Source organism: Sceloporus undulatus, chromosome 3 (genome assembly GCF_019175285.1).
Source record: "Sceloporus undulatus isolate JIND9_A2432 ecotype Alabama chromosome 3, SceUnd_v1.1, whole genome shotgun sequence".
Classification (NCBI taxonomy): domain Eukaryota; kingdom Metazoa; phylum Chordata; class Lepidosauria; order Squamata; family Phrynosomatidae; genus Sceloporus; species Sceloporus undulatus.
The window spans coordinates 144,046,349-144,059,260 of NC_056524.1; the positions used below are offsets into that span (position 1 = coordinate 144,046,349).

Sequence of the window (12,912 nt, forward strand, 5' to 3'; positions counted from 1 at the left end):
TATCATCATCATCATCATCATCATCATCATCATCATTGTTAAAGCAGACCTTTTAGCATTAAAAGCACCGAAAATACACAGAAATGCACTTTGGAAAGTCACACTGTCTCGCCTTCAGAAAGAGTGCATGAGTGCATGCCTCAGAAACTGACTGATATCATCATCATCATCATCATCATCATCAACACCACCACCACCACCACTATTATTGTTAAAACAAAGAAGACCTGTACAAATGGAATGGAAATCCTCCTCCTCTTCTTCCTGCTACTCTTCTTCTTCTTCCTCTTCCTCCTCCTTTTCCTCCTCCTGCTACTCTTCCTCCCCTTTCCTCCTGCTATTCTTCCTCCCTCTTCCTCTTCCTCCTCCTGCTACTCTTCCTCTTCCTCGTCCTTCCTCCTCCTTCCTCTTCCTCCTCCTCCTCCACTGGCCCCTGCACCCTCGCCAGGCCTGGGCCGGCCCACATGGGAACTAGAGGAGGAGCTCCTCCTCTTGAGGCTGGCTGGCCAATGGGGGCAGACTGGAGCTCCAACCGCCCGCCCCCTGCCAGCAGCCATTGGCCAGCCAGCTCCAGGAGGAGAAACTCCTCCTATTTAGCCCCGCGCGTGGCCCTGCAGGCGCACGCAGGGCAAGAGGAGGCTGGTGCAAAGGTTGTGGCGGCGGTGGCAGCAGCAGCAGCGCACTGTGCACACTGCATACAACACATCGCAGCACAGCGCAGTGCAAAGGCATCCTGGCAAAGGGAGCCTCCGCCACCATCGCCATCACCGTGCCTACCTCTGCACCTTCCTCCTCCGCCTCCTTGGCCATGGAGGCCGTCTGCGGCCCACCCTCCTTGGCGCCCGGCCCGCCGCCGCTGCGGTACCGCCTGGTGTCGGCGGCAATTGGCATCAGGACCGGGCTAGGGCCAGTCCCAAGGCCTCGCCGGGATGGATGCGGCCCGTGGGCCATACATTGCTGACCCCTGCCTTATAGGATGAGGTCATCGCATAGTTTTTAGTTGTCATCTTCATTTTTTGTGTGAATTCAAGTTTCTCATCCCTCTCTTTGTTAAAAAGGGCAGAATCATCAAAAGTCATCTCCTCTATTGTACTCTTTGCTTGCATCGAAAGATGGCAAGAATGGAGCCATGTATGCCACCTGAGAGTGACTGAACCAGCCATGACCTTAGCTGCACAATCTGCCATGTGACAAGCAGAATTGATTTGGTGCCCTGCAAGTGAGTGGACATTGCCATATAATGCATTAGCCAACAAGCAAAAGCAACAGTCTTTCCTGCAAAAGCTGCTGATATGCCCTCATGCATGCCATGAGTTGGTTATGCGAAGATTCAGTACAGATGTTTAATAGAATTTCTTCACCATGATGTCAAGCTTGTGGCCTTTCTTGTCAGCTAACGTCAGTGATGATCAAGGAATAAATTTGGCCTGAGATGCTTCTACTATCACTGAATTTCAGCCTGGGATGCTCAAAGAGCCATGTCGATTCTGATGGTGTAACTCAATACAGTACAAGTTTTCAATCTTTCTAGCAGTGGATGGCATAGTCCATGAATGCTGCAAAATCTTTGACATTACTGGTAGAAAGGGAAAAGGGTGGGTACCTTCAACTAAATCCATTCATAGATTGGATCCAATGGGTCAGCATCAAGGTGTTGCACCTGAATGTCAGGTGCATTTGCCATCCATGTAATTTGTTCCAAGAACATCTATTGGGGAGGCTGATTCGGGCTCTGTTAACCTAGTGGATGGATACTTTTCTCTTGGCCAGTGAACTAGATTCCATCTCAACTGAAACAGACTCTGAATGAGGAGATGGAGAATGAAGAGGAGATTGCAGTAAGGGTTTGTCCAGGAGAGACTAGTTTCAAGGAGGGACTGGAGTAGGTAAATCTTGTGGAACATCCATAGTTTGTGATATAAGCGTCTTTGACACATGTTTCAGGGATGAAGGGCCTTGAATTTGAGAGACCAGGGTGGATTGCAATGGAGCTTATCAAATGGGAGGAATTTCTCTTAAATTCGAATGAAAAGAAAGTGGGGCCAGAACGCATTCACTTAAAGTCGCTAGTTTAGCGCAATTACATGAATGCGCATTGCATTTGAACTGGCTTCCCATTGCCCGAAAATAGCATGCAATTGCCTGAATTTGCGTGTGACAGACTATCATGCAATAACGTGAAACCACATGATTGCATTCAAATTGACTTCCCATTGCCCGAATTTGTGTGTAGTGGGTTATCACTCAATAACGTTAAACCCCATGATTGCGTTCAGATTGCCATTGGATTATACTTCCAATTTCCCTTGTCTGATAATCTCCACTAAGACAGATCTTGACAGAGAGGAAGCTGCATACTAAAATAAGTCATATGCATATTGATGGCAAGGAACCTCCTAGTCATAAGCCATCTGAAGAAGGTAAAGACCTGAGTCTCTGTCATATATCAATTCCATTGGTTCTCGAATACAACGCAAAGAATATCAAGAATATCCCATTTGATAGTCATGGTGCTGAAGATCTTGAGACACATCACAGAGTCTTCTGTCTGATCTCAAACCATGTCGAGATCGAGATCTCCCTCAGTATTGAATAGAAGGAAACCTCTCTCGGTACCTATAGGAAGGGGACCGAGAGGAGGAAGGGAAACGATCTATCACTCTACATGAAAGAGAAAGATTCACAGTAGGTGTCCTTGGCAGTGATAGCATGACAGGTCATGCAGCCATTTTAGTTAGTGCATGCCCATGAAGAGAGTCAGCACCCTTTCAAGGGGAGTCAATAATCTCACTTTCTGAAGCCGAACCCACTTGAACTTCCACCTGCAAAATTCCCAATGGGGAGGGGGACTTTTGACCAGACATGGATTAACAGACCTTGGTACCAAGGTGGAAGAATGCATCTGTGGATGAGTCTTGTCATGTTTCAAATGCTTTTTCTTTTTCTTCTTCCTCTCATCAAAATGGCATGAGGTGGAAGATCCAATCAGTATGGACTGTTGTGAAATCAAAGGCATATCACCTTGAGGCAGGGAAGGAGGAGTGGAGTCTTTGGAAGTACGTTGTGGGCATCAAGCATTGAAACTGATCCTTTACACTTTTGAGGATTCAAAGCCTCATCTGATTCAAGTCTTGGAACAATGCTTCTTTTACTATTTTTTATTATTAACATTTATTTATAGAACATTGTAAAGTTTGCACAACACTTTACATAGCAAGTTTCAAATAAAATAAGGGGAAAAAAGAATAAAAACCTGCCAAGCAGCATACAGTCTAAAACAATAACAACATTACATGATCAAAATATTTTAAAAATAATACTAAAAAGTATACAATAAAAACAAAATAAGGAGCAGATTAACAACCAGTAATTTGGAATGCCTCCCTAAACAAGAATGTCTTCAATTTGGCCTTAAAATTAGCCAAGGAAGTAATAGTTCTTAATTTTGGGGGGACAAGATTCCAAGCACAGGAGAAGGGGCAGATTCAAGCAGGGGAGGAAGAGACCCTTGGCTGGGTCAGGAGGCTGGTGTCATAAGATCTCAATGCGCGTGGAGGGCGTTAAGGAAAGATGAATGCTGACAAATAAGAGGAAGCCAAGATATGAAGGATTTTAAAGGTCAGGAGAAGAATTTTATATCAGCTTCTGAAAGGAATGGGTAGCCAATGGAGGGATAATAACAAAGTCAAAGCGATGGGTGGAGAAGATGATCTTGGCCGCTGACCACTGCACAAAGATTAGGGGGCTAAGGTGGGAAATAGGAAGATCCACTAGCAATGAATTGCTATAATCCAGGCATGACATCACCAATGCTTTTACCAAAGTGTTCATCGTCAAAACAGAAAGAAATGGTTGAATTCTGATGAGATTATAAAGAAAGAATCTGCATGACTTGGCTGTAGCCTGGATCTGGAGTGAACGATAGGGAACAGTCAAATAGGAAGCCAAAACTATGGGTCTCATTGACAGATTGAATAGAAATGTCATTCACAGTAATGGACAAAGAACATTGCAAAGATGGCTTGGGTGGGAAGACAAGTAGCTCAGTTTTCATCATGTTGAGCTTCAGGCACTGGTGAATCATCCACTCAGAGGCAGCAGCAAGACATGATGATAATCGCTGGTTAACACCTGGCGAAATCTCAGGGATAGAAAAGTACAGCTGGGTGTCTTCGGCGTACAGGTGATATTGAAACCCATAGGAGCTAATAAGATTTCCCAGGTACAGGGTATAAAGGGAGACTAGTAAAGGACCCAAGACAGAACCCTGAGAAATGAAAGTTAAAGGTTGAGACCATACAGCAGCTTCACCCACATCTTCCAAGGGCAACCCATTAAGAAAAGCAGATGAGATAAGTACTGCCCTGGTAGAATGGGCTTGAATTTGAGCAGGTTGAATATTTCCTACAATGTCCTTTCATTTGTATTGCCTACCTTTATCCGAAATCTGATGCAGATTGAGCTCTACATTTGCTCGATGTTTGACAAGTCTTGGATTTCTATCTAGAAAGAACTTCACATTCTAAGCTATCAAATAAACTCTTTGTTTTGCCATTAGAATTCGAGACTAGGTCAACTCCTTTCCTCACAGAGGTTTTCTAGGTGGGTGGTTGCTGTCATTCATTTTGCTTAGGACACTGTAGGAAAGACTCTATCTGCTCAAATTTGAGCCCATTCTACCAGGGCAGTACATATCTCATCTGCTTTTCTTAATGGGTTGCCCTTGGAAGATGTGTGTGAAGCTGCTGTATAGTCTCAACCTTTGACTTTCATAGAATCATAGAATAATAGAGTTGGAAGAGACCGAAAGCGCCATCCAGTCCAACCCCCTGCCATGCAGGAAATCCAAATCAAAGCATCCCTGACAGATGGCCATCCAGCCTCTGTTTAAAGACCTCCAAGGAGGGAGATTCCATTACACTCCAAGGGAGTGTGTTCCACTATTGAACAGCCCTCACTGTCAGGAAGTTCTTCCTAATGTTGAAGTGGAATCTCTTTTGCTGTAGATTGCATCCATTGTTCCGGGTCCTAATCTCTGGAGCAGCAGCAAACAAGTTTGCTCCCTCCTCAATATGAGATCCCTTCAAATATTTAAACAGGGCTATCATATCACCTCTTAACCTTCTCTTCTCCATGCTAAACATCCTCTGCTCCCTAAGTCGTTCCTTGTAGGGCATGGCTTCCAGACCCTTCACCATTTTAGTCGCTCTCCTTTGGACATGCTCCATTTTCTCCACATCCTTTTTAAATTGTGGTGCCCAAAACTGGACGCAATATTCCAGGTGGGGCCTGACCAAAGCAGAATATAGTGGCACCATTACTTCCCTTGATCTAGACACTATATTTTTATTGATGCAGCCTAAAATTGCATTGGCCTTTTTAGCTGCTGCGTCGCACTGTTGATTCATGTTCAACTTGTGGTCTGCTTGGACTCCCAGATCGCTTTCACATGTAGTCTTGTTCAGCCAGGTGTCCCCTATCCTATATCTGTGCATTTCTTTTTTCTTCCCTAAGTGCAGTACTTCTCCGTGTTGAATTTCATTTTGTTAGCTTTGGCCCAGTTTTCTAGTCTATTCAGGTCATCTTGAATTTTGATCCTGTCCTCTGGGGTATTAGCTACTCCCCCTAGTTTGGTGTCATCTGCAAATCTGATAAGTATGCTCCCAATTCTGTCATCCAGGTCATTGATAAAGATGTTGAATAACACTGGGCCCAGGACAGAGCCCTGTGGGACCCCACTGGTCACTTCTCTCCAGGATGAAAAGGAGCCATTGTTGAGTACTCTTTGGGTACAGCCAGTCAACCAATTCCAAATCCATGTTAACAGTTACCTTGTCTAGCCCACATTTTACAAGCTTGTTTGCAAGAATGCCATGGGGAACTTTGTCAAAGGCCTTACTGAAATCAAGATATACTATATCCACAGCATTCCCTTCATCTACCAAGCTGGTAATTTTATCAAAGAAAGAGATCAGATTTGTCTGGCATGACTTGTTTCTCTGAAACCCATGTTGACTTTTTGTGATTATGGCATTGCTTTCTAGATGTTCACAGACTCTCTGTTTAATGATCTGCTCTAGAATCTTTCCTGGTATAGATATCAGACTAACTGGATGATAATTGTTGGGATCCTCTTTTTTCCCCTTTTTGAAGCTGGGGACGTTTTCCCTCCTCCATTCTGCTAGGACTTCTCCTGTTCTCCAGGAGTTCTCAAAGATTATTGCCAATGGCTCTGATATTACATTTGCCAGTCCTTTTAATACCCTTGGATGTAGTTCATCTGGTCCTGGAGATTTATATTTGTTTAGATTAACCAGATATTCCTGTACTTTACTTTACTTATTCTGTGCTGAAATTCCCCTATTCTGCCCTCTGCTCTATTTTGCTTTTCTGAGAACACTGAGGCAAACAAGGTGTTGAGTAATTCGGCCTTTTCTCTGTCTTCTGTTAGGATTTTGCCATCTTCTCCATGGAGTGGCCCTACCATTTCGTTCTTCTTCCTTTTGCTGCAGACATATAAAAAAAACCCTCTTTTTATTGTTTGTACCCTCTCTAGCAAGCCTGAGTTCATTCTGCTCTTTAGCTTTTCTGACTCTACCCCTACATTGTGCTTGCTATTTCTTTGAATTCCTCTTTGGTGATTTCCCCATTTTTCCATTTCTTATACATGCTTTGCTTAAAAGTTAGCTCAGTTGAAAGTTCCTTAGTCATCCATCCTGATTTCTTGAGACACCTCCCATTTTTCTCATTATAGGTTAGATACTAGATCTAAAAATTATGCAGCTTTTGGGAGGGCAGAGAAATGAAAGACAAGTTTGCACTGACTTAATACTTTACTCAGTTTCTTATGAAGTTGTGAATTTCTTTCTAGTTTTTAATAAGGTTGCTTTTAATTACTTATGTTGCTTCTTTGGTGGGCATGACACTCCCACCTCCTATTACAGTAGCTTGCTAGGCTCCCAATTGTGTGATTCACAGAGACCACAAAGTAGGATAGGTTACTTACTTGTATAGAATCATAGAGTTGGAAGAGACCAGAAGGTCCATCCAGTACAACCCCCTGCCATGCAGGAACCCTCCATCAAAGCATCCCCGACAGGTGGCCATCCAGCCTCTGTTTAAACTATAGTTCTTCAAGTGGTCATCTGTGCATTCACACAAACCTGCCCATCTTCCCCTCATATCATGTCCTGCACATGTTACTTCAGGAATGCTGCCATGTGATGTCCTTTGGAACTGAGGTAAATGAGAAGAAACAATGAGTGCATAATAAGAGGTGGGTGGAGCAACCACCAAAAATGTAGCTAGCTATTCCAGAAGGTTCTGAATATGCTCTGTGCAGGCACAGGAGTATCAAACTATGTGAATTCACAGATGACCACTTGAAGAACTACAGTTACAGGTAAGGAATCTGTCCTTCACCAATGTTTCCCATCTTGCTTACAGCAATTTTGCAAATAACAAGAGGCAAAATTGCATGATTGAAATGTGTGAAGCTGATAAAGGCTTATGAAATAAGACTTGAATCAGTAATTGCTTTTACCAAGTATTGATTTAAGGATGAATTATTATGGCAATATGCAATAAATTAATTGTATACAGTTATTTTATCCAATTAGACAAGCTGTAACAAACAGTAAAGTGTCATACAGTGTGGAGATGTAGTATTTTAAAAACTTTTGAGAAGAAACCCAAAGATAAAATGGACCTATTATCTCAAGTAACATTGGTTTCTCTGTATGTGTTTTCTGATAGTTGTTTGTTATCTGGCCATTTTTCGACTTGATGAACTTGGACTTCAGCAGTTTAGCAGAATGGTCAAGTCAATGGATGTTGCTAAGATATGTAAGGTAATTCAAATTGTTGTGCTTTCAGCAATATGAAATGAATAATCAGCATTGCTGTTATTTAATTTATTGTGCATAAAGAAAGAACACCACATATGTACAACAAATATAAAATACATTACAACGTAACACATCTACATGTCAGACCAAAATAACACACACACACAAAAATTAAAATGGCTTCCAAAAAGGGAAAACCAAAGCAGTCGTTGCTTGTACTATTTGAATATTCCTTTACAGTGAACTCCTGATTTTCGAGTTGTATTAAAAAGAATGGAAAGAGAGACAAATGAGCAAAAAAGAAAACACATCATTGTGTTTTGTGACATAACTGCTTTTGCAATTGCTTAATAGAGTTTCTATTAGCAAAACTGGGAGTAAATTACCTGTCCAATACTTCCTTAACTTATTCAATGACACATTTTCTCTACATTAATATTATCCATGCAGTTCAATGCAGTATAAAATTGAAAAACCAAAGGTAACATATTCATTCCCATTAAGTCGTAATTTGACATCAAGTGGTGATCTTTTTGTTTTAATATGCTACACTAAATTGGTTATCTATCCATTTACCACATGATAAAATATTAGATTATCTCACAAATCATGTTTTTCCAGGTAAACCTGCACCGGGTTCCAGTCCTGTTTGAATTATCTAATGAACCCGATCTAATTAGAAAGGTCATTTTATCATTTCCCATAAAGTCATATATTTTCCTTGTCCATTCTAAAATACTTGGTATCACTTCCTTCTTCTACCTTCTTGCATAAACCAGTCTAGCTGCGGAAATCAGATAGAACAGAATCTTTCAAAAAAAATTTCTGCTTCTTTGTTAAGCATTCCGAGAAGAAATATTTTAGGGTTTTTGCTAGATTTATCTGTAAGATCTCTACTATAGCTGCCTGTATTATCCCACAGAATAATTTAGCTTTCAGGCAGGTCCACCACATGTGTATCGTGGTGCCCCTTCTCGTTCCACATTTCCAACATCTATTGTTTGTATTCTTATACATGTGTGCTAGTCTACTGGGAGTCAGGTACCATCTAAACTGCATCTTAAAGTATTGTTCCTTCAAGTCCATGGAGAGCATGTGCTTAAGCCTTTTTTTGCAATTTTCCTCCCACTCCTCTAATAGAATATTTTCTCCGCAGTCTCTGGACCATTTTATCATACAGTTGTGGGCGGGGCTTGTGCTCCGGCCTGCATGTTCCTGGACCCAACTCCTCCCTCACACGTGCTCAAGCTTCCACCACACGTAAGATGCGGTCAGGATGCTGAAGAACTTTAATAACTCAACAGAAACAATAACAAAACTTGTAACTTTTCACTCGGTCCCACAACTACCGGCTGGTGCTCCTCAAGTTCCATCCTCCTCCGGTGTCACCCATGTGGCCTCCCCCTTCTTCTTAGGTTGACGACCCTTCTCCGAAGGTTCCCTGTCCCTTCCCCCTCACGGGTGGCTGCACCTGCGGGAAGGAAGGGAGAGGAGGAGGAGGCGCACCCCCTGTCCCTTCCCCCTCGCGGGTGGCTGCACCCGCGGGAAGGAAGGGAGAGGAGGAGGCAACCCCCCGCCACTTCCTCCTCGCGGGTGGCTGCACCCGCGGGAAGGAAGGGAGAGGAGGAGGCGACCCCCTGCCCCTTCCTCCTTGCGGGTGACTGCACCCGCGGGAAGGAAGGGAGAGGAGGAGCCCCTTCCCCTTTTCCCCGCCGATGCCTGCTCCAGCACAGGCACCCGTGGGGAGAAGGGGAGGGGGAGGCCAGAGGGATTCCCAACCTGGTGAACCCTGAGAAGGGGTCGCGACCCCCAGGTTGGTAACCACTGCTCTAGAGTGAGGGCTTCTTTTAATTCAAAGAAGGATTTTGGCAATTTTCCTTGTTTTAAATATATTATTGTCTGCTTTTCTGTCTATCTGGGGGTCTAGCACCCCATTTCAATCCCCCATCATCAACATGTAATCTAACATTTTCCTCTTTAGCTTATCAAAGAATAAGGCCTTGTTTTCTAGAGGTGCATACACTCCTACAATTAGTATTATTTGGTCTTGCAAGGTAACTTCTACACCCACAAAATGCCCATTGGGGTCTGTAAATACCTCTTCTGATTCTGTTTTCTCCATTACGTATATCACTACACCTTTCTTTTTCTTTTTTGATGCTGCTATATGTTCCTTTCCCAATTTAACATTTTTCAGTAGTCTTACCTCCTCCTCTTTCCTTATATAAGTTTCTTGAAGACAAATAATATCTAATCTCTGTTTACCAAGATAATGGAAAAGTTTACCTTGCTTCCTGGGACTATTGATTCCTTTAACATTCCATGATAGGATGTTCGTCTTGTGCCATCATTATATTCTTCATCCACGTTCTCCTCTCCCACATTAAGATCTACATTCTTATCCACTTCTCCTTCCTCAGGTTCTTCCTCTTCCAAATTGTCCTCTCTCCTTTCTTCCTCTCCGTTTCCTGGATTATTCCTATCTTCTTTCTGTCCATCTCCTTTATTAAGTTCTTTTTCATATTTGTGTAAGAAATTTTTTGCCATTTGTACAGAATTAATTTGAAACTTTCTTTGTTTAAATTTAAATGATAGGCCCTCTGTTAGTTCTCATTTGTAATAAATTCCGTTGCCACGTAAAGTTTTAGTCAATAGTCCGTATTCTTTTCTTTTCCTTAATAGTTTTCCAGAGATATCTTTAAATAACAGAACTTAGTTCTCTTCAATTTTAAATCTAGTATGAAAATGTTGTTGTAGGATTGCTTCCTTCATCTGAGTCCTAACAAAATAAATCACGATGTCTCTGGGCAGTTTCTTCTGTTTTGCGATCCAAGCTCTCACTCGGAACATCTTATCAACTTCAAGAAGAAAAGTCTCATTATCTAGGTCCATAAAGTCAGCCAAGACTGGTACTATTATTTTTTATAAGTCTTCATCTTTCTGTTCTGGTAAACCTCTAATTCTGAGGCATCTTTCTCTGAATCTTTGTTCTAATTTGATTCTTTCAACAGTATCTTCAGTATGTTCTTTTGTTAGTCTCTCTCTCTCTCTTCCCAGTCTTTTATTTTCTTCCTCTAGATATGTGCCTCTTTCTTTAATTTGTGTTCGTTCTGATGTCATCTTCTCTAGGGAGTGTTTGAGTATTTTGATTTCAGCTTTCACATCTTGTCTTATCTCCACTCTAATCTGTTTTAAATCTTGCTTCATTTCTGCTTTGTCTTGTTTGTTTTCCTCTCTAAGTTTTTTCATTTCCTCCACAAGCATTAAAATGCTAGGGTCTTTTGGCTGGTCCCAGGATGGTCTTCTCTGGTTGCCCTGTAGGACTTTCGCCGTCTGTAACCTTGTTTTCAGTTCCATCACTTTTTTTTCCGCTTGCTTTGTGGCTATCAATTATTTTATGTTGCCAATATTTGGTAACAGTCCCAATTGGTCATAAAATCAAACATCAAATTGTACTCAGCACAACAATCTTATCTATCTAAAAGTCAATACAATCTAATCTTGAAGCCTCTGAATTGTTTGGTTAAACAGTCCTCTTAACACCTTCCTTTTAGCAATTATCAAATATCAAATTTCAGTTAGGAAGAGCACATATGAACCTATCCCAAAAAAAGAAGGGAAAAAAGAAAGAAAAAAGAAGAAGAAGAAAAAGATAGAGAAAAAAAGAGGGGCGGAAATGAGGAGAAGAAGAAAGTAATTATAGGGAGAGGAGGAGGAGGGGAGAAAGTCAGGAATGGGCAGTGAGAGTGGGAGTTGGTGTTTGATTTTTGGTCTTTATTCTGAGGCTGCTCTAATCTTGTTGACGCTTAACAACTTGATTGTTAGATCATTATCAGTCAGAGGAAGCTAATTGTTGGCTAATTTGGTTTGGTTGTCTTAAATCAGTGTCAGTTTCAAAGTTTCAAAGTCTGTTCTTTAGCTACTCTCACAAGGCATTTTCCTTCCATGTCCAAACATTTTTATTTTTTTCTCCTTTTCCTTTCCTTCCCTTTCCTTATGCTGGAAGATGGGAAGAGGGTATCTAATTCCTGTTGTTTTAAAAAACTTTCTGAGGCGGGATACAGACGGGCAGAGGAAGACGTCTTGGAGGTGTATTCTGCTGAATACGGAGCCTCCAGACCGCCCGCCCCGGGGGCGTGGCTAAGGTGTATGGGGCTTCCACATGGGGGGGCAGTGAAGACGCCTTACCTGGGGCCGTTTCTGACCCGCAGTTTCCATACCGCCGCCTCGGAGGACGCCGCAAAGAGAGAGGCAGCTTCCTCACGGGCGGCCAAAAACGGGGCTTTTTTTTCTTTTGCCGGCTGGCACTCAGCACAGGCGGCAGAAAGCCTATGTGCACATTTAAAGCGCCCAGGCCCCTTTTAACTTTTTCCCCCGCCTTGGCCAAGAACAAAGGTGGTCTCCTGCCAGCTGGTGATCAGCTGGTGTTGGCATCCTTGTCCACTTGCACGTTGCCAGTGTCACCAGCATCATGGATGCCTCCTCTCCTTTGGTCCCTGTGCTCTTGCTGAATCTGCAATGCACAGCCACAGCTGTCGCCGCTGCCACCGCTGTCCCCCTGCCATCCCCATCACCTCCCTTGTACATATGTAAATATTTAAAGTTTTAGCGTTTTTTTATTGTTAGGTGAAAATGGCACAGGAATGTGTGTAGGGGTTCACTTTAAATTCCAAACTTTCCACAATTCTAGCAGCGCATGCGTACATGCAGCTCTAGGGTTAGGGTTAGGGTTAGGGTTATGAGTCTTAAAATGCGCTGCAGCTGTGCTGCAGCTTCCACACCTGCATGGCAGCTGACGCTGCAATTAAAGCCTGACTGCAAACTGCGCATGTTCCAGGACCCTGACTCATTATGCGACGCAGCAGACACGGAGCTTTTAAATGGGCAACTTAAAGTAGCAACGTAGCAATTCTGGTGTACTGGTGCAGCAGCTTACAGACGGAGATGGGCAGCTGCGCACTATATAGAAAAGAAGCGGGGAAAAGCAGCACCTTTTTAATGCCGCTTCTTCCCGCTTGGGGCGTGCGGGGGACGTGTTCATGGCAGCGGGCCGTCTGAAGGCTAT

General features: G+C 42.9%; 1 protein-coding gene across 1 annotated transcript in view; it reads left to right on the forward strand.

Moving 5' to 3' along the window:
- CFAP99 (cilia and flagella associated protein 99) overlaps positions 1-12,912 on the forward strand; it is a 94,737-nt gene that overhangs the window by 19,028 nt on the left and 62,797 nt on the right. Inside the window, exon 4 of the mRNA XM_042458433.1 lies at positions 7,756-7,850. Coding sequence (XP_042314367.1) covers positions 7,756-7,850 — 95 coding nt within the window. The remainder of the gene's footprint in view (positions 1-7,755; positions 7,851-12,912) is intronic.